This window comes from Diachasmimorpha longicaudata, chromosome 9 (genome assembly GCF_034640455.1).
Source record: "Diachasmimorpha longicaudata isolate KC_UGA_2023 chromosome 9, iyDiaLong2, whole genome shotgun sequence".
NCBI lineage: Eukaryota > Metazoa > Arthropoda > Insecta > Hymenoptera > Braconidae > Diachasmimorpha > Diachasmimorpha longicaudata.
Window position 1 is genome coordinate 6514161 of NC_087233.1, and position 18490 is coordinate 6532650.

The 18490-nt window shown below is 41.9% G+C and overlaps 5 protein-coding genes across 11 annotated transcripts; 3 read left to right on the forward strand and 2 right to left on the reverse strand.

Annotated features, from left to right (window-relative positions):
- Positions 1–702: 702 nt before the first annotated feature.
- On the forward strand, positions 703–3589 carry LOC135165744 (all trans-polyprenyl-diphosphate synthase PDSS2). Its single transcript, XM_064127344.1, has 5 exons — positions 703–1041; positions 1181–1511; positions 1588–1854; positions 2399–2557; positions 2678–3589. Exons 1-5 carry the CDS (start codon positions 707–709, stop codon positions 2831–2833), a joined length of 1248 nt encoding a protein of 415 aa, XP_063983414.1. The 5' UTR covers positions 703–706; the 3' UTR covers positions 2834–3589.
- On the reverse strand, positions 2471–7357 carry LOC135165738 (lebercilin). Of its 3 annotated transcripts, XR_010299563.1 has the most exons (9): positions 7158–7357; positions 6936–7042; positions 6710–6864; positions 6417–6635; positions 6200–6319; positions 5824–6120; positions 4310–5708; positions 3750–4037; positions 2471–2607 (listed from the first exon to the last, which is right to left on the reverse strand). XR_010299563.1 is itself a non-coding variant. In XM_064127334.1 (8 exons), the coding sequence occupies exons 1-8, from the start codon at positions 7217–7219 to the stop codon at positions 4009–4011; spliced, it is 2316 nt and encodes a 771-aa protein (XP_063983404.1). In that variant the 5' UTR covers positions 7220–7357; the 3' UTR covers positions 3722–4008. The 3 variants fall into 3 exon arrangements, 2 of the variants coding, with proteins under 2 accessions (XP_063983404.1, XP_063983403.1); XM_064127334.1 differs by lacking the exon at positions 2471–2607 and having other exon boundaries at positions 3722–4037; positions 7008–7042; XM_064127333.1 differs by lacking the exon at positions 2471–2607 and having other exon boundaries at positions 3722–4037.
- LOC135165743 (NADPH:adrenodoxin oxidoreductase, mitochondrial) lies at positions 2761–18358 on the forward strand. 5 transcript variants are annotated; one of them, XM_064127343.1, is made up of 6 exons: positions 2761–2898; positions 16458–16592; positions 16692–16910; positions 16967–17182; positions 17294–18103; positions 18212–18358. In XM_064127343.1, the coding sequence occupies exons 2-6, from the start codon at positions 16470–16472 to the stop codon at positions 18341–18343; spliced, it is 1500 nt and encodes a 499-aa protein (XP_063983413.1). In that variant the 5' UTR covers positions 2761–2898; positions 16458–16469; the 3' UTR covers positions 18344–18358. The 5 variants fall into 5 exon arrangements, with proteins under 5 accessions (XP_063983413.1, XP_063983410.1, XP_063983409.1 ...); XM_064127340.1 differs by lacking the exon at positions 2761–2898 and adding an exon at positions 13166–13305; XM_064127339.1 differs by lacking the exon at positions 2761–2898 and adding an exon at positions 16181–16322.
- Positions 7617–12809, reverse strand: LOC135165740 (iron-sulfur clusters transporter ABCB7, mitochondrial-like). Its single transcript, XM_064127335.1, has 10 exons — positions 12645–12809; positions 10570–10821; positions 10263–10470; positions 9986–10152; positions 9456–9909; positions 9143–9300; positions 8885–9048; positions 8675–8804; positions 8331–8606; positions 7617–8217 (listed from the first exon to the last, which is right to left on the reverse strand). Exons 1-10 carry the CDS (start codon positions 12807–12809, stop codon positions 7966–7968), a joined length of 2226 nt encoding a protein of 741 aa, XP_063983405.1. The 3' UTR covers positions 7617–7965.
- LOC135165741 (cap-specific mRNA (nucleoside-2'-O-)-methyltransferase 2) lies at positions 13581–16138 on the forward strand. Its single transcript, XM_064127337.1, has 3 exons — positions 13581–14949; positions 15242–15779; positions 15859–16138. The coding sequence occupies exons 1-3, from the start codon at positions 13597–13599 to the stop codon at positions 15966–15968; spliced, it is 2001 nt and encodes a 666-aa protein (XP_063983407.1). The 5' UTR covers positions 13581–13596; the 3' UTR covers positions 15969–16138.
- Positions 18359–18490: the final 132 nt, after the last annotated feature.

Sequence of the window (18490 nt, forward strand, 5' to 3'; positions counted from 1 at the left end):
TAGTGGGTGACAAGTCTAGGGTTCGTATAAGAGCATAATTTTTTGGTTTCAGTGCCATCATTTTCGTTAATTTCCAAAATTGATTCTGCCACTCAGATACTCAATTAATCGTCTACTTGTTCTCCAGGCCCTGTCAGACATGGCAGATAATTAGTCTCTATTTTCCAGACTTCGCTGGTGAATCCAATACCTATTTTTTAGCAATAATTGTCAAGCCCATAATTGTTGTTTGCACAGGTGTCCTCGAAGAGAGAACGCAACAGGCGTGTGCTCTTATCCATGTGCTCTTTCGCCCCCACCCTAACAATACCGGCAATCACTCTTCCACAGTGTGTAGTCCTCGCCACCAAGGCCACCAAAGAATCATTGAGGTTAGGGAGCCCCTTCTCTCTTATTTTACTTGGACTCAACGTCCCCCCTACTCACACTCGCCATCATCCTTTCCTGGCATCGACAATGGGGATAATGATAACACACGTAACGTCACTTCACGAATGAAAGAATTCCTGAGTGAGGTTACCAACGGTTATGAACGTGCCCAGTCTAGAAATTCAGGCCAAAGGTGAAAGTTTTTGAAACTTAGGCAGTTCTCGCGTATCCCCGATGTAACCAGTGTGCTCAATGTTGTTCATCGTGAAACATCCTGTCGCTCGATAACCTCATCCCCTTTGGGAGAAAATAGAAAAGTGAAAAGTGCGAAAAAAACATGTCCATCAACAGCTCAGCGTTGACAATTGTCCGGAGAGCAAATGCACTTTCTGCTCTTCTTCGTGACAGGAATCTGGTGCTCCGGGGCATCCAGAGGGGTTACCCACCTCAGAAGTATGACGATGAGATCAGAAGTTGGAGATGCTATGCCACCAAAGTGGCCACCAATCAGAAACCCGACTGGAACAGAGCTGTGTCGGAAGCTGAGAAAATTGTGGGTTATCCAACATCGTTTTTGAGTCTACGGTGGCTTCTCAGCGATGAAATTGCCAATGTTGCCCTACATCTGCGAAAACTGGTTGGATCCAATCATCCACTATTGAAGACAGCAAAGTATTTGGTTTTCATTTTTTTTGTTGAGACGTTGAAGGGCTTTGTTTTAGAAATATTTTATAAAGCAGTGATTTTGAGGGGAAGAGTGGAAAATTCTTCTGGAGCATTCTTCTTTATCAATTCCAATTGTTTCTTGCAGAAGCCTAATTTACAATGGAAGGAACAATATGCAGGCGTGGGGACTGATAGTCCTCCTGATCTCCAAGGCCGGTGGCCACCTGAATGTCGATGATATGGAGGAGGACAAGGCAGCAGGAGTGCTTCACAGTCAGAGAGCACTGGCTGAAGTCACTGAAATGATTCGTACGAGTCATTTAGTTCACAAGGGACTTGTCAATATCCAGTCCGGGGTCTTCCCGGACCCTGCTGAGCACAATGACATGACTTTTGGGAATAAAATTGCACTTCTGAGTGGAGACTACCTCCTGGGGAACAGCTGTGCTGAGCTCGCAGCACTCAGAAACCAAGACGTTAGTCTAATTACATTTTCATGCAATTTTTTATATTTTTCATTATATTTATTGAGAAATGCAATTGATGTTTTAGTTAGTTGAATTAATGTCAAGTGCAGTTCGAGATCTGGCCGAAGCGGAATTTCTTGGTCGTCGGGACAGTCAGAATAATGCACTTCCACACGTACCTCCGGAGGATCGAACTGGGTATGCTGTGAGAGAGTGGACTCTTCAGAATGTCATGAGTGCGGGCTCACTCCTTGGAAAGTCGTGTCAAGGTACTCTGAAGCTCGCTGGACATAGCGAAGATTTGCAAATGCAGGGATACAATTTTGGAAAGCACTTGGCTCTTGCTTGGCAGGTGAATGAATTTTCTTTTCCATTCATTGTTGAAATAGTCGTCAAAAATGTTGAAATACCTCTAATTACATCACATCATTAAGATTACCCATTTCGTAACACTTCCACAATGTTTGAGTAACCTTCACACGGTTACCCATAAATGTTGAATAAAATTTCTGTCCTATTTCATTTCATATTTAAAAGAGAAATGACGAAGCCTTCAACGTGTTCAACATGAAATGTTGAAATCTTTCGAAATTTGATTAGCACCTGCACTTAAAATTAAATTAGTGTGAAATCCTTCACACATTTTATCATCATTCTAGTTTAACGGAATTTATTGCCAGAAAAATACCGAGAAAACCCCTCACAATAAGTTGCGAATTCCCTAGAAATCACCTTTTGCAATATATTTACTGATATTTCAATAAATTATGAATTTAGGTCAATACTGACCTAAATTTTCACAACCTCATGAATATTTTGAACATCAAGTGATTCGTTTTTTGCTAATAAAATATTTTATTCACTATAAACATTCAATATTCATAATTAATTTTTAGGCATGTCTCGACTTGAGTCCATTCACTGGCAAGGAGGACCCAGCATCTCCATTTAATCTCTGTTCAGCCCCAGTGATGTTCCACATCGAGCACGATCCCTCGATTCTCTTCGAGATCGATAAAGGTCTACAATCCGTCCAGAACGTTGATTATGCGAAGGTAAAATTACTGAGAAATAGAAGACAGGACCATTTCACTAGGACAAACGTCTAAAAAATTAATAAATAATAATTAAAAATAATTCTCTATCGCACACCGACGAATTATTATTGTGCTCAGGTGTACGACAGTGTCATCAAGGGCCCAGGTGTCGAGCTGACGAAGCAGTTACAGAAGGACCACTCACAACAAGCAATGGAAGTCTTGAGTGTCTTCGAGGAGAGTGATGCCAGGACTGCGTTATCGAATATTATCGCAGCCATGGGTGACTTTTAGCAAATGGCGGAATATTTTTCCCGTGTAAACAGTGCACAAGATCAATTCAATGGGGATCTTCCATCGTAAGTGTTGAGTTTACAAATTTTGTTGAATTTTACATGTTTATATTATTGTTTCTTTATCACTTATTGACTTTATTTGACCCGAGGACAACAGAAGAATCTGGGAATAGTACAATCAGAAAATAATTGTCTATCATCCGGGTTCAAGGGATTCATTCAGTAGTGGATTGGGGATCGTACAAATTTTGAAAATGCATATGTATATATTACCGCTCTTTATAAATTTATTTATTTTTTAATTTCATTGACACTAATTCGATAGTAATAAAACTGTATTTATTTTTGATCACTCAATCAATTCACAATCAAAAAAAATCTCATAGCATTTCTCCCCGATATTATTCACCATTAAAATAATTAAACCTTAATGAGACACCGAAGGTAGATTCGTCGGATTCCACTCCACCACTGACTGAACTATTCCACCCGATCTGAAATTTCGATCTGTTGATAAAAAACCACCAAAGGGTTTCAAATTTGTCACTCCGAAGACTAACAACGACTATTAACAGAGCTCTCTTCCACCGGAAAGGTGAAGAGACTTTTTAAGGACATTTTATATAGAATTGTTGTCTAAATGTATTGTACAGAGTTGAGATATGTCTGAAATTATTTTTCGCTATGAAATTTTATACTATTTATAGAAAAACATGAAATGGAATGATGAATAAAAAAATACTGAATACAACAAGCGATGGTTGATGGATTGATGGATTTAATTGTTTTTCAGTATGAAAATTATGACTTTTATTTTTTTATCGTATGAAATTTCATTACACACTTTACATAGTGACACTCACATGCATCTGGGCTTTTTTTTCAATTGATTATGTGGATCATCGGATATTTACCATTCCACGCTAGTGTTATCGGTGTCCGCATGGTCCCAGGGCGACTTCATTAAAGCCACCCCTCATAAATCTACCATCATAATTAACCTGTGGTTAATTACCACCTCTGTACATATAAATATCATACCTGAATTTTAAAAAGTTGTGAAACTAGACAATAAGTCATTCACAGCTCGTAAAAATGGATCTGTCAACCCTTTGAAAAATCTAACCAGTGAGGTGTTCCCACCGTCGTTCAAAATTGATTACCCCTGCTAAATTAATCAGCTGTCAACCTTGGAGACATAGCTATAAACAGAAAAATTCATAAACCACCGCGTTCTCAACGACTTTATACCCCAGTGTGCTCAATTAATTCGTGCCCCTATAATCAGGTGTCTGGACTATATTTCTCTCCCGGAAAATTTCCCTCACCACTAGTTTCCTTAAGATGATTAAAGGATTGATAAAAAATTAATAGACTTTACTAGAATTGTTTCATGACCTCTCTCAGTTTTTCTATTAAATTCATTCGCCCGAAGAAATATAATCCTGACCCCTGTAATCTCAATGCAACTTACTACATCCACTCCGCAGTTTATTATCCACCTTAGCATCACTAAAAATATCTTTAATAATATCATCCCGTTTCCTGGCGTGTGTGGGCAATCCCCGGTATAAATTCTCCGTCACCTGAGACCTGACACTCGAGCTACCCTTCTGACTGGTCTTCTGATTCGTCAGGAACTCGATGTTCTCATTATCATCGATGGCCTTCATGGCAGCCAACAGTTTCTCCTTATTAAACCCAACTTTATCGTTTCCCCTCTCGCCCCCTGAATCTCCCTCGATTTTCCCAACAGGAATTGATTTTCCTGGGTCTCTCCCCCTGAAACTACTGATGTCTGCCTCAACAACGCCGTCACTACTTTTTCTCCTGCCCACTTCCGGTGTTTCTCCGGTTGAGCTTCCGCCATTCGTCACGGAATCACTCTCGTTGTAGCCGTTCCTCATGGATAATTGATTGTCCGAGAAGTGGGAACGCTCAAGGCCGAACGTTCCACGACGTGATTTGTCGTGAGATTTGTAGATGTCACGCTCCACTTCCTCATCCCTCTCGAAGTACCTCAACAGCTTCTCCTCTTGCCCCCTGGAGCTGTCCTCCGTCTCGGGGGAGTTCTCCAGGGAGTTCAGTTGAGCCTCAGAGGACTCTCGACCTCGTTTTATCCTCTGCTGAAGATCTGTCCAGGATTTGGTGATACTCAGCAGTCGTTCCTGACTGTTTTCAATGTCTAGTGCAGGTGGAATCGACTCCTCTTTTTTTCTGACCCTCGACAACTCCGGTGCTTCGGTTTTTTCGGGCTCAGAGTCACTTCCGGAACTCGTCTCCACGTTTTTCCGTTCAGAGACTCGTCGAGTTCTTCTGTAGGACTTCCTCTCGAGCTGGTGGGCTTTCAGGCCGTGGGGGGCGTCCTCCAGGTGGTGATCTTGACTCTCCATCGATCCGTTGATCAATTGTGAGTGCAACCGCCGGGATTTGGTCGTGGGGGAGGCCCTCGCCAGCTGGACCCGCTGGAGTTCCTCCTCCTCGAGGTTCTCGCTGTCAGTGTCTGTGGAGTAGCCGTACTCCTTGAGGAGGTCCTTGGATGTCTGATACGTTGTCTTGGACTCCAAGTTCATTATGTGCTTGATCTCGTCGTCGGGGAGATCGTGGGAGTCCAGACGGTCGTACAACTTGTGCATGTCACTGGGGACTGAGTGTGTCAGGGTGGGATTACGCGGGATTTTTGCATTCTCGGGGTCTTCTTCTAGGGGGAGACGATCGGTTAACGCTCGCGATGATTCGTGTGAGGATTTTGGGAGACGGAATTTGCGGATCTGCTGCAGACTCGCCATTGTCTCTGTCCTGGGGAGATCTGGGACTTCTGTTTTCGAGGACGAGGGCTTCGAGTCGCTCGAGTCGTTCACTGGGAGCTTTGGCTATGATTGCAAAATAAATTCATCGAAATTCAATAAATTTTCCCGACTCATCAGTGAATAATTAATTTTTATTCAACTGCGTTCATTTCGGGTACTGAGAAATAAAGGGACTTACCAAACTTTTGTTTTTGAAATCACTCTGCGAGTGTCTACTTTTACTGGAAGATTTTATCAGATGGGAGAGGCCCAAATTCGTTAGAGATTGACTCGTCAAAGCTTTCCGCTTATTGAACGCTGGTAATTGTCCACTGTGATATAATCTCTTTTCTCTATTGTCCAACAGCTCCTCCAGATTCTTTAATTTATCCAGGGCCTCGCTCAACTGCTTCTGGGTCTCTTTATGCTTCGCTGCCTCAACGTGTAACTGATGCTTCAGGCTTTTACTCTCTAATGATAATTTCCTGTTTAGATTCTGGAAATAATAGGAATAAACTCCACTTGGACTCCACTTTCTGATGAGTATCTATGGATTTAACTATTTAAAAATTCACCTGAATAGTTTCCTGCTGCTGTTCTATCCTGTGATTTAAGTCAGACACTTGCACCTGCAGCTTCTCCCGTTCCCCCAAGTGTCTGTCTTTACTCAACTGCAGTAAATGTTTATTTTGTGTCTAAGAGGGGAATGGAAATACATAATACAGTACATGAAAAATGAATAAAAATAAATTGTTTGTAATTTAGACTTGAGAATTCAGGGGAGTGAAAAACCTGTAAAGTGTGGATCTCATTGTCCTTCTCCTTCATTAAATCACACGCCTGTTTGTGCTGGGACCTCAGCCTCTTGTACTTCGTCTGCAGAACCTTCAATTCCTCATGATGTGAGTTGATAATCCTCGGTAATTCAGCGTTAGCCCCTTCGTATCTCTTCAGCGCCGAGTCCTGTCTCTTCTGGAGGGCTTTTAGCAGTCTATTCTCATTAGCCAGTTCCTGGGAATCATCAAGAACCTCGAAGACTATGGGCACAGGGGTAAATACTCCATAAAATTCAGATTATAACTCACATTCAAATGATAATGTGCATCGGTCAATTGGTTCTGCAGCTCCTTGACCCTCAGAGTCTTCGCTGAGATGATCCTCTGGCCCACTGGGTTCTTCAGCGGTCGTCTCGTCGGCTCCGAGACGCAGTGAAGCCTCATGCTAGTCTTGTAGGGCGCTCCTATCAATTAACAAATCCCCAGACCCATAATTTTAGTTATGCAATCGCTTAAAGGACAATCGTTTACAAACCAAGTATGGGATTCAAATGCTTGCGATTCGATATGAGAAACTGAGCACTCTTGCATTGCGTATGATTCTTACTTTCTATCGACAAACTGCCCTCTCCATTAGTTTTTCTAAAACAGAAATATCACTCCATAATTTTCCGAAGCTCTTCATAATTTCATTTATGTTTATTTTTAACAAAATTTGCAACTGGCCATCGACCAAAGGCTTTCACTCAATTATTACCTAGTACAGCGTTTGTGCCCATTTGAATCCACAATTGGCAGTACAGGCACTTCAGTTTGCATCTTCCAATTGTTACAAAAATATTCGCTCCGAATTAATTATCATTTTTCGGAGTCTGGCAACGATCCCGGAGGTCGTGTTCAGTCCACATTTTGGCTTGTTTTGTTGAGGCATTCCTGCGGCCAAATGGCATCCATGATTGTTTTACATTCGTAACTATGGAGACCATTTATCACAACATGGGGGTGGATGGGTGGAATGAGTTTTTTTATTTTCATCGTTTCGTGAATAAATAATCAGGATAAAATAATTTTAGTCACTTCTAAAGGTAACTCGATGGCGTGGAAACACTTCGTGAGCTGTTGAACTTTTCAACTGATCCCTAGGGGTCAATCTTGATATTAATCATCAAGCATATTTTAATTTATCGAGGGTTAATTCAAAATGACAACAATCTCCTGAATCGTTCATAAACAATTAATTTTATTTCTTCAAATTAAAGATTGTAACAGACATTGGAATTTAACAAAACATGGAGTTCGCAGATTTTAAACAATTGTCCATTGTTGATTGATCAAATTAATTAACAGATAAAGATATGAACTTCACAACTGGTATATTAATTCAAGTTTATTATCCGCAATTACTTTCATTTTTCAAATATTCTTTTATGTACATTACGAAAATACTATCACATGCAGTCATTTGCGTAATTAAACTCAGGGCTTTCAGTATTTACATTAAATAATTATCAGGGCGGATTTTTACAAAGGATTACAAGTCAGTTGAGGCTAAAAGACGAGTGTCGTTAGGTAGAGCCTTGCTGTCGTAGTTTCTCCTGCTGCACCTGGGACTTGAGAACTCCTGCGTTCTGGGCGTCCCAGAGTCTGTTGTAGATCGACTGTGGACGAATGATGAGCTCCTGGTGAGTGCCTCGGTCCACAAGTTTACCATTGTCGAGGACTAGAATCTCGTCTGCGTCCATCACCGTGGAGAGGCGATGGGCGATCACAATTGAGGTGCGACCTACTGTGGCTCGTCGAAGGGCTTCCAAAATGTGCTAAATTAATTTAAAAGTCTCTATTAACACTTGAAAATCCGCGTCGAGAAATTCCTCTGGGAATTGCCTCCATGAAAAATCCAGAGACCTTGAGAAATACGTTATTGACTCACACTTTCAGTAATTGAATCCAGCGACGACGTCGCCTCGTCAAATATCAATATGGGGCTGTTCTTCAGGATGGCACGTGCTATCGCCACACGTTGCTTTTCACCTCCACTCAATTTCAATCCCCTTTCTCCGACAGGTGTATCGTAGCCCTTGGGCCATTTGAGGATGGATTCGTGGAGATTTGCCATTCTCGCTGCCTCGTACACGTCTTCCTTACTTCGGTTCAAGTTTCCGTAGTGAAGATTATAGAAAATTGACTCGTGGAAGAGTACAGAATCCTTAAAATATAATCAAATTAACAATGCTGATCATTGTTTATGATTTGCTAATGTATTTATTATTGTACTTGTGGAACGATGGCGATTGTCCTCCTAAGATCATCGAGATCAATATCTGCAATATTGTGACCATTTATGGTGATTCTGCCGTCCTGCGGCTCGAAGAATCTATACAACAACCTGACGATTGTAGTTTTACTGCAATAAATAGGATAAACATGAAGAAGGCGATAAATTCCAAATGAAACTCCAAATGAAACTGGAGATAATAATCTCACCCAGAACCAGAGCCACCAACGATTGCTACTTTCTTGCCACTTGGGATGGTTAGACTCATGTCGCTCAGGATCGTCTTTCCCTCGACATATTGAAAGTTGACTCGGTCAAAAATAATTTCAGAGGTAGTTGGAGTCACATAAAATCGCGTTGCATTAGGTTTAGTCTGAAAGACACAACATTCATGGGACGTATTAACCGCATAGTGTTTTATCGACTTATTTTGGCAAAAATAATTAATTAAATAAATTACAATCTACCTTGATTGTAGGATCACGAGCCAAAAGTGCAAACATTGTCTGCATGTCAATGAGAGCTTGTCGAACCTCTCGATAAACAGATCCCAGGAATCCTAGGGGAACTGACAATTGAAAGAGTAATCCATTGACCATCACTAGATCTCCAACAGTCATCGTTCCTGTCGACAATGATAATCCATGAATTCTAGCCGAGGAACTATAGAAAATATTTCAATAGCATGAGCTGGAGAAAAATCGCATTCCAGTGATTATCAATTTTTCTTGCAATTAATTTTCCCCAAACATTTGCATTAAAAAAAACACCTTCACTTACCATTGGCGATATTTTTTGCTGCCATCACCATAATGAGGCTCAGGGCAGCGCTGAAGATGGCATTCTGTCCGAAATTGAGAAGCGCCAAGCTGGTGCTAGTCTTCAACGAGGCGTCCTGATACTTTTTCAGGGACTCGTCATACCTCTGGGCCTCGAACATCTCATTATTGAAGTACTTAACAGTCTCGTAATTTATAAGAGAGTCAACTGCCTTGTTACCAGCTTCATTCTCAGCTTTATTCATGTAGACACGAAACTTGGTCCTCCACTGGGTGATAGCCAGGGTGAATGCTGCGTAGACCCCGACACATCCGAACGCCACTCCTGCATATTCAGGCCCACAATTGATTCCTAATATCGTACTGACTAGGGCTAACTCGAAGATTGTGGGGACGACGTTGAAGACCATTGCGGAGAGAACGAAATTAATTCCACGACTTCCTCTGTCAATCATCTACAGAGAGATCATCATGACGTATTATTGTCTGCGTTCATGACAGTGATAATTACGTTAAAACATGATCAATGACCTTGGATAATGCTCCTGTCTGTCTTGATAAATGGAACGCCAAGTCTAGATTGTGCAGATGCAAGAACACATTTTTTGCTATTTTACGAATAGACCCTTGAGCTACTTTGGCAAAGACGGCATTCCTGAGCTCGTTGAACCCAGCTGCTCCCAAACGAGCGATTCCATCTGTCAATCAGATGAAATATGAATCACCAGATGAATCACAGAAGAAATCGCAAAAGAGAAATTTGAAATTTGAGTAACATTTTTCGAATAATCAATGTTTGTCGTCTCACATCCGATGAGGAGGGACGTCACCACAGTCGTCACTGTCTCGGGTGCTGAACCCATTCCCAGGATAGCTTCACCTCCAGCAGCTATTGATGCGTCATTCAGTTTATCAATTGCATGCTTGAGGAGAAATGGAACTGCAACGTTGAGGAGTTTAGCTCCAACGAGCAATCCCACAGCTACTTTTACTCGATTTCTTACGTCAGGATCTTCCTGAAGAGATAATGGAACTCATTACTAACAGTAAAGGGGAGTGATTGTGCTGAGAACAAAGTGAAGCCTTGGGATTGAATAATTATTACTGTGATTTACCTTTGGCCAGATGTAACTCCCCATGGCCTTGATCATATCAGCACTAGTGACTGGAGGATTGTCCTTCAAATGCAAGTCATCCCTGCTGAGGGTAGAAGCCCCAGGATGAAAGCAGTTTCTCTTCTGCTGTCCTGGTTTACTCCCAGTGACTCCATCCACAATCAGGGGATTTTTAACAGGGGTGATAACTGACTTCGCCTGGGGAACATTCTTTTTCGTTTGGGCCCGGTCAATCACATTGCCACTGCAACACTGAATAAATTACGCTAATTAGTGTTCCACAAAATCAAGTGCTTTATTACTTATTATTTATAAAAATTACAGACGTTTTTTTCTCATATATCTGCTACAAGAGCAAATGTATTTGCCAGATCATTCTCTAACTGATCAAAATCTTCAAGCATCGATTGCACACAGAAATATATTCCCCCATAAGTGATACACAAATCTGAAAGCTCTCACTCTGGTCCCTAATTTCCTTCATCCCCTTCAACCCCTCAATCAGTTCCATCTTCTTGCCATTCACTAGCTGGACCCCCATGGTATTAACACTGGACACCTCCCGATCGGTAAAATCATACCTATAGATTCTCTCCTTCCAACAATCCTGTCCCAAATTGGTGCTCAAAACGAAGAGAACAATCATCGCATGATAATTCAATCCCTCAGAGCTAAATCCAACACTTCTATCAAACCCATTAGTCCTGATAAACTCGTCGGCATTCTTCGAAATAGTGAAGGTCTTCTCAATGACCCCAAAGTCGACAATAATCTCATCCAGGGGATTATTCCCGATGAAAAATCCATACTCAAGATATAATTTCGAATTATTATGAGCTCCATAATTAATAAAAACCTGGGAGCCAGAATCGAAAGGTCTCAGCGTCCGAATTTGATAGAATTCTCGATCATCATCACCAGTTTCCAGTTCCACGTGGACTGAGGCCTCAAAGGAGTGGTTGAAGAGATCAAGGAATGGAGCTAGTGCTAAATTATCCTCTCCACAGACATTTATGTGACTATTCAAGTTCCTAGAGGAGTCTATGTACACAGCTCGAGTATTTACAGTATAAAATGCCCATTTGAAGTCCTGAAACGTTATAATTCTACCCAAAGGCCTTCCACAATGTTCACAATCACCATTCCCATCATTTTTAAGATCATCAATGGATTCCAGGACAACCCTATAATCATTTATGACCTTTTGGGACTGTTTTTCGAGATCTTGATGGATAAACGAGGGTAAAATGAGCTTCTCATTATTTCTGCAGTAATCTGGGACTGTGTATCGATCAGGAAGACTGTTCATGTAATATTTCCACTTGGAATCATCCCCCAGATGTTTCTCGTAGCACAGGAGCACGGACAGCACTGCCTGGGGCTTGTAACTCCGAGTTCTGGTAAAGATTTTTTTTATTTGAGACTGGGATACCGAGGAAGTTGTCAGGAGTAAATTTCTAGGAATTTTTATGATGACTTGGTCAGTGGGGATCGATTCTAAGCACTTCAGACCTCTGCCTGTGTCCCTGAATGTGTGGGGGGTTAGTAGACACGTTGGAGACCAGTCCAGAGACTTCATCCAGTCCTCGAGGTCTTCCAGAACTGGGCAGTCTTGTTGGAGATAAGAGTCTGATGATTGTTTGGACTTTCGTCGGCGAATTCTCGTTGTTCTTCCCATCGCTCATTTGTTTAGGTTATTTGCACTACAAGCCAGTGAACTGGGTTTTCAATTTTTTGTAAATTTTCTATGCAATATCCTGAGATAATCATAGGCTATTTCATCAGAAATGACGTGAGAAATTCTTAAATGAATATTCTAAGAAATTAGACTTCAATCAGATCAACATAACCTCCATTTCAGTCCATTATTTCGAAATTGGTATAACATTGGATCATTAACAATTACGCTTACTCCAGCAGTTGATATATTTTTGGACTTGCTGAGGCAACAATTTTTCGTTTCTCTGATTAACTCTATTAATTCTCTGCATTTATTTCGATTATTCCCTCCAAAAACTGAACTCCAGTGTTTGGTAACTAAAAAATTATTATAAAAAAGGGTCATTGACAATTACCCTAACACCAGGAGCTGATATCACATTCCTGGACTTGCTGAGGCATAATTTTTTATGAAACTTCACTGGACCCGTAGTAAAGCAGCTCCTAACACTCCAACCAATGGTACTCCGGTCGTTCCTCACAAAACGAGTAAATCTTCCACAAAAAACGAGCCCCAGCATAGTTCCTTCGATAATCCTCGCGACTCCACACCTTGCCCACCCACACTGACGATGCGGCCAACTTCAGTCACTCTCAAATTAATGTTAATTAGGAACGTATTGAGATCTCAGAGGTAGACGTGGTTTAGCTTTAGCATTAGAGAGTCTTGCGGCAACATGGAGAACTACCGAGAGTCAGTCGAACGGCGAGATTAGCTTGTGTTATCAACAACCGGAGTTGCAAGGGTAGCCCTACCTTTAAAACCATTGTTTGAAATGTAAATATTTAATTGAGTGGTGATCAAATGAGAATTTCTACACACGAAATTTGTGAATTTGCTGATGTAAATCCTGATGCCTAGAGTTTTCGCAGTAGAAATAGGGCAATCCCATTGCTTGGATTCCCAAAACCCATAAATTTATTTAGGCCGGTCAACAAAACAACCGGAAGGCAATACGTTCGAGTCTCGAAGGCATAAAACCGAAATCACCTGTCGTAAACATCGCCCTGAGTCAGGTAAACAAAAAATCACAGATTAAAAAATCCAAGAAGTGGACAAGTGTAAAATGCGAAGGCTGTGCATAATTTGCGGTTATTTAGACTAGAAAACGTAGTACACTGCTTGTACGGTGCTGACAGTTCCTGAGTCCCTAATAAACTGTATATTTTTTAACAAGATTGTTCGAAGGAGTGTCCAAAGATCTAAGTGTATTCCCTAACGTTTTCAACAGCCCAATTATAATCCTCAGTCGATCAAGACAGCCCCAAGGCCTCCAAAAACTCTGGACAAGCCCCCCCACCTGCAAAATGCATGAGTCCAACAGCTCCCGAGAGATCTGTCCAGAAATCGACAAACTCTTCAACAAGCGCTATGAGCTCTGTGCCAACGAGGTTTTCAACCTCCCCAGTGCAGATTGCATGTTCGTGGGTCCTCCTTGGAAGATCAAGGCCCTCCAGGACCTCAAGAACACCCTGAACGGTATAAAAAACTCGCTTAATGACGTCGAGCTGCAATCTTGGCACAGTCACACCAACAAGATGAACCCAGCAGGTGAGATCCAATGGCACCTTCGCACAACTATAAATCCAGAATTGCTGACCCAAGCCTGGTGTAAGTTCTACGAGAACGTCTCCTCCTTTCCCCTGATCCCCCAGTCCTGCCTAGACTCTGGAATCCTCACTTCTGTGCACCTGTGCGAGGCCCCAGGTGCATTTATAACGTCCCTGAATCACTACCTCCAGCTGAATCACCCGAAAATCAACTGGACCTGGACAGCTTCGACCATGAATCCCCACTACGAGGGTAACCTCCTAACCTTGATGATCAACGATGACAGGTTGATTCTCCATACTGCAGACCACTGGTATTTTGGTGAGGACAACACTGGTGATGTAATGAGTCTAAAGAACCTCGAGGGACTCGTCAAGAGGGGCAAGACCATGCTGGTGACTGCTGATGGCAGCATCAGCTGCCTTGACCGACCTGCTGAGCAGGAGCTTGTCGTTGCCCATCTCCATTACTGCGAGGTCATCGCTGCTCTCAGCATATTGGCTGATGGGGGCAGTTTCTTGCTGAAGATATTCACAATTTTTGAACACCAAACTGTCTGTCTAATGTACCTCCTGAGGTGTTGCTTTGACCGAGTCATCCTGAATAAACCTGCGACGAGTAAGGAAGGAAATTCTGAGGTGTACGTCATCTGTCTGGGGTTCAGAGGCCAGGAACGGGTGCAGGAGCATCTGAAGGTGCTCAGAGGCTGCTACGAAAGCGGCCCAACAGCTCCCATATTTCAGAGGGAAGATTTGCCTGAGGTATTCGTGAGCGAGATCACTCAGGCCTCCAAGTTCTTTATGGAACTCCAGTGTGAAGTCATTAAGCGCAATGTTGCGACGTTTGCGGAGAAGGACAGCGTGAACAACCTCAGAGCAGATGTCGTTAAGCATTTCTTAGACATTTATGGAATCGAGTGGATCGGGGAGGAGAAGGAAATAGTGGGCAAGAGTAAATTAGAGATTTTTAAATACCAGATCATGGGGCGCAAATCCCAGGGATCCTTCAATGACAGGAAGAGGAAGGCGCACATGCAAGAGAAATTGAGGCTCAAGGCAGCGCAGATGGATGTTCGTACCGTCCTGGCCGAGGGGGAGTTTTCGTTTCATGTGAGGATTTTACTCGCGAGCACAGGGCAGAGAAATTGAGATTTATAGAGGGCGGGATGATGGGATTGTAAAAAAAAGAGGCTTTAAACCGAATGCCCATTTTTTCTAATGAGTTTTCAAATTCAACAAGAGAACAATGGAATGACCAACTTTAAACAAATTCTAGAATATTTGTTCTTTATCATCACTCGATCTTAATGATTTAATTTATTTACGGAACATTTCGATTTCTGGTCTTGTACTCATTCTACCAATTACCCCATTCTGTCAATTAACTTGATAATTATTGCAGCTCCCAAACGATCCAGGACCTCTCAAAATAATCCTTGGAAAACCCTTTGAAAAAGTCCTGAGCTCGCGGTTCTGTGAATCAATAATTCTCGGCCATCTCAGCTTCTGTTTTGAACAGATTAATGGACGCCGTTTGAAATGTGAATTTCCGCATGTAAAACCCAAGAATCGGTTTCTGGAAGAAATGCAAAAAGAGAACAAAAGAGTCTACAGCTTCGGGTACAGTCCAGCTGTGGATCCAAATTTAATTAGAAAAGTTAACGAAATAGTCGAGAGCATCGAAGAGGGTCAGACAATAATTCTTCTCGAGTATTCTCTCCTGACTCAGTTGAACTTGGGAATTCTGTATCTCTTGGGCCACGCATTCGAGAAACTAGTGATACAGCTCAGGCAAGATCTGGGAAGTGTCGTGACCCTGAACAATGCCAGAAAGCCTGACAAAGTCAGGGAAGCCTTCAGAGAAATCATTGAAGCGTTCGAAACAGCTAAAGCTAACAACAAAGTCATAGTATCGATCTTCCCAATTACCAAATTATGTGGTAAGGAATGGCATCACCTGCACGCATCATCAATGCCGGAATAAACAATCCTCTGACGTTTATTTAATTTTTTTTTCAGCTTCCGAACTGAACCCATACCTCCTGACGATTAATCATGCGGTGATCAAACATATTATCGATCATCTCTATACGATAAACTATTTGTCCTGGGTTCGGAAGGAAAATTAGAATCGCTTGGAATAGGATCTCTTGGACAAGGATCTGACGCTCTTTATTTCTTTTATTAATCATTTAATTACATTTTATTTTTAACTACATAAGCACATTTTTTTTGTTAATTGTATTCAAGACAGTTCCGATGAGGGGAATCATAAATATAATCATCAATATAACAATAATGTTGATTTGAAGAATAATTCACCATTGGACAGTCACAGAGTTCATTTTATTATCGAATTTACTATGGAAAGAGATGAAAAGTGAAGAGATTCACGGTTCCGATAGCTCCTGAGCGTTTCAATGTGACCTGGTTCACCGTAGAAAGTATTCCCTTCTCCGCACTACTGGACTCACAACTACTCAGTACGATAATCATTTAATAAAAAGAAAGTATTCAGAGAATGATATTTTCTGGTAGAAATTTTGATCAAATTTTTGAAGTGTTTCCAATATCTGGTGATTGGGTAATTAATTTTAAAAATCATTTGCATGTTTCAGAGGATTAATTCAATGATGAGGAGCGTCCGGATACTCCGGTCCATTCGACATTACTCGAGTTATGCTGCAACACCAAGAGTTTGCATTGTGGGAGCTGGACCTGCCGGTTTTTATGCCGCCCAGCAATTAATAAAGGTGACGATTTGCTCTAGAAAATCTGAATAAATTTTACAGCAGTTGAGACAGAAAATATTTCCTCGGAGAAGGTTTCAATGATAATTTTATTGTGAACAGGCGTCCAACGACGTGGAAGTCGACATTCTAGAGCGTTTGCCTGTTCCCTTTGGCCTAGTAAGATTTGGAGTTGCTCCGGATCATCCAGAAGTTAAAAATGTCATCAATACGTTCAATAAAACAGCGAAGAACCCCCGGGTCAAGTTCCTGGGGAATATTAATGTGGGGAAGGATGTGACTGTCGAGGACTTAAAGAGGAATTATCACGCAGTTCTATTGGTAAACAACTCTGATCAAGGGGAAAGACACTTAAATAATTCATCTCTTGTTTATAGACTTATGGAGCTGAACAGGATAGAGTTCTAGGAATTCCAGGAGAAGATCTGTCCAATGTTATCTCTGGACGTGAGTTCGTGGGCTGGTACAATGGATTACCGGCGAATAAAAATTTGAACATTAATTTAGACGTTGAAGAGGCTGTTGTGCTGGGCCAGGGGAATGTTGCGGTTGATATCGCGAGGATTTTATTGACTCCTATCGATGAGTTGAAGGTAAAACACTTTCTTTTATTCAAATGAAATTTTGAACTAATTCCACTTTATTCTGAAGTGGAATTAATAAATTGATGAAATACGACTGGAAATTGTTATTCACGATTTCAGAAAACAGATATAACTTCTCACGCCCTGGAGCAGCTCTCCTGCAGCAGAATCCGGCGCGTCCGGATGGTGGGCCGACGAGGACCCCTCCAGGTGGCCTTCACCATAGCAGAGCTTCGAGAGATGACAAAGCTCAAGAGTTGCTGTACCATCTGGCGCCCGGAGGACTTCGCAAGAGTCTCCGACGTCGTGCCAAGTCTTGTAAGACCCAGGAAACGACTCACAGAGCTCATGCTAAAAAATCTTTCCGAACAGGAGGGTCAGCCCTCAGGGCTCAAACAATTCGCCCCAATTTTCCTCCGGGGACCGCGGGAAATCGTGGGCTCCACTTCGGTGGAACATATTAAACTCTCAGTGAATCGACTAGAAGGTGAGGACGTTCTCAACCAGAGAGCAGTGGCCACGGAGGAGGTGGAGGATATTCCCTGTGGCCTAGTGCTCCGCAGCATCGGATATAAATCAGTCCCGATTGATCCGTCAGTTCCCTTCGATTCCGAACGAGGGAGAATCGATAACTCCTCTGGAAAAATTGGTGATTGTCTTTATGCAGCTGGGTGGGTGGCCACTGGGCCCGTGGGGGTGATCCTCTCGACCATGACGAATGCGTTTAATGTTGGTGGCTTGATTTTTGAGGAGCTGGAGGCCAGGGAGGTGAAGCCAGGGGCGGAGGAAGTCGTGAGGATCCTCAGGAGCAAGGGAATTCGACATGTGTCTTATGAGGAGTGGGAGAAAATTGATAAAGTCGAGCAGGAGAGGGGGAAACTCAAGGGAAAACCGAGGGAAAAAATCGTGGATGTGGATGAAATGCTAGAGGTAGCTTTTAGCTAGTTTAACTTGTTAAATAAATTTTAATGAATGTTCTTTAATGGATAAATAGTTTTTTATGAATAAATTTTTATGAATTTTATCCTGTCTTTCAAGTTTATTGGAAGACCCGATTCAGTGGGTGATTCTCGTCCTGAGTATCCCCAAAACCAGGGTCGTTCGTGTTACAGGAGGAGGAATAGAAAGGAAAGTGACGAAAAAAAATATTCAAGATTTGTGAAACACTAAAAATCGATTTTAGATTATTTTTCTATTAAATACAACTTATTGTAACTTCTTATAAATGAACAAACGCTTATTAATGAGCTCTTTGGAGTTCAAGTGATTTAGAATTTTTTCACACTCACATGGCGATTATGCAGTTTTTTTTCCCAC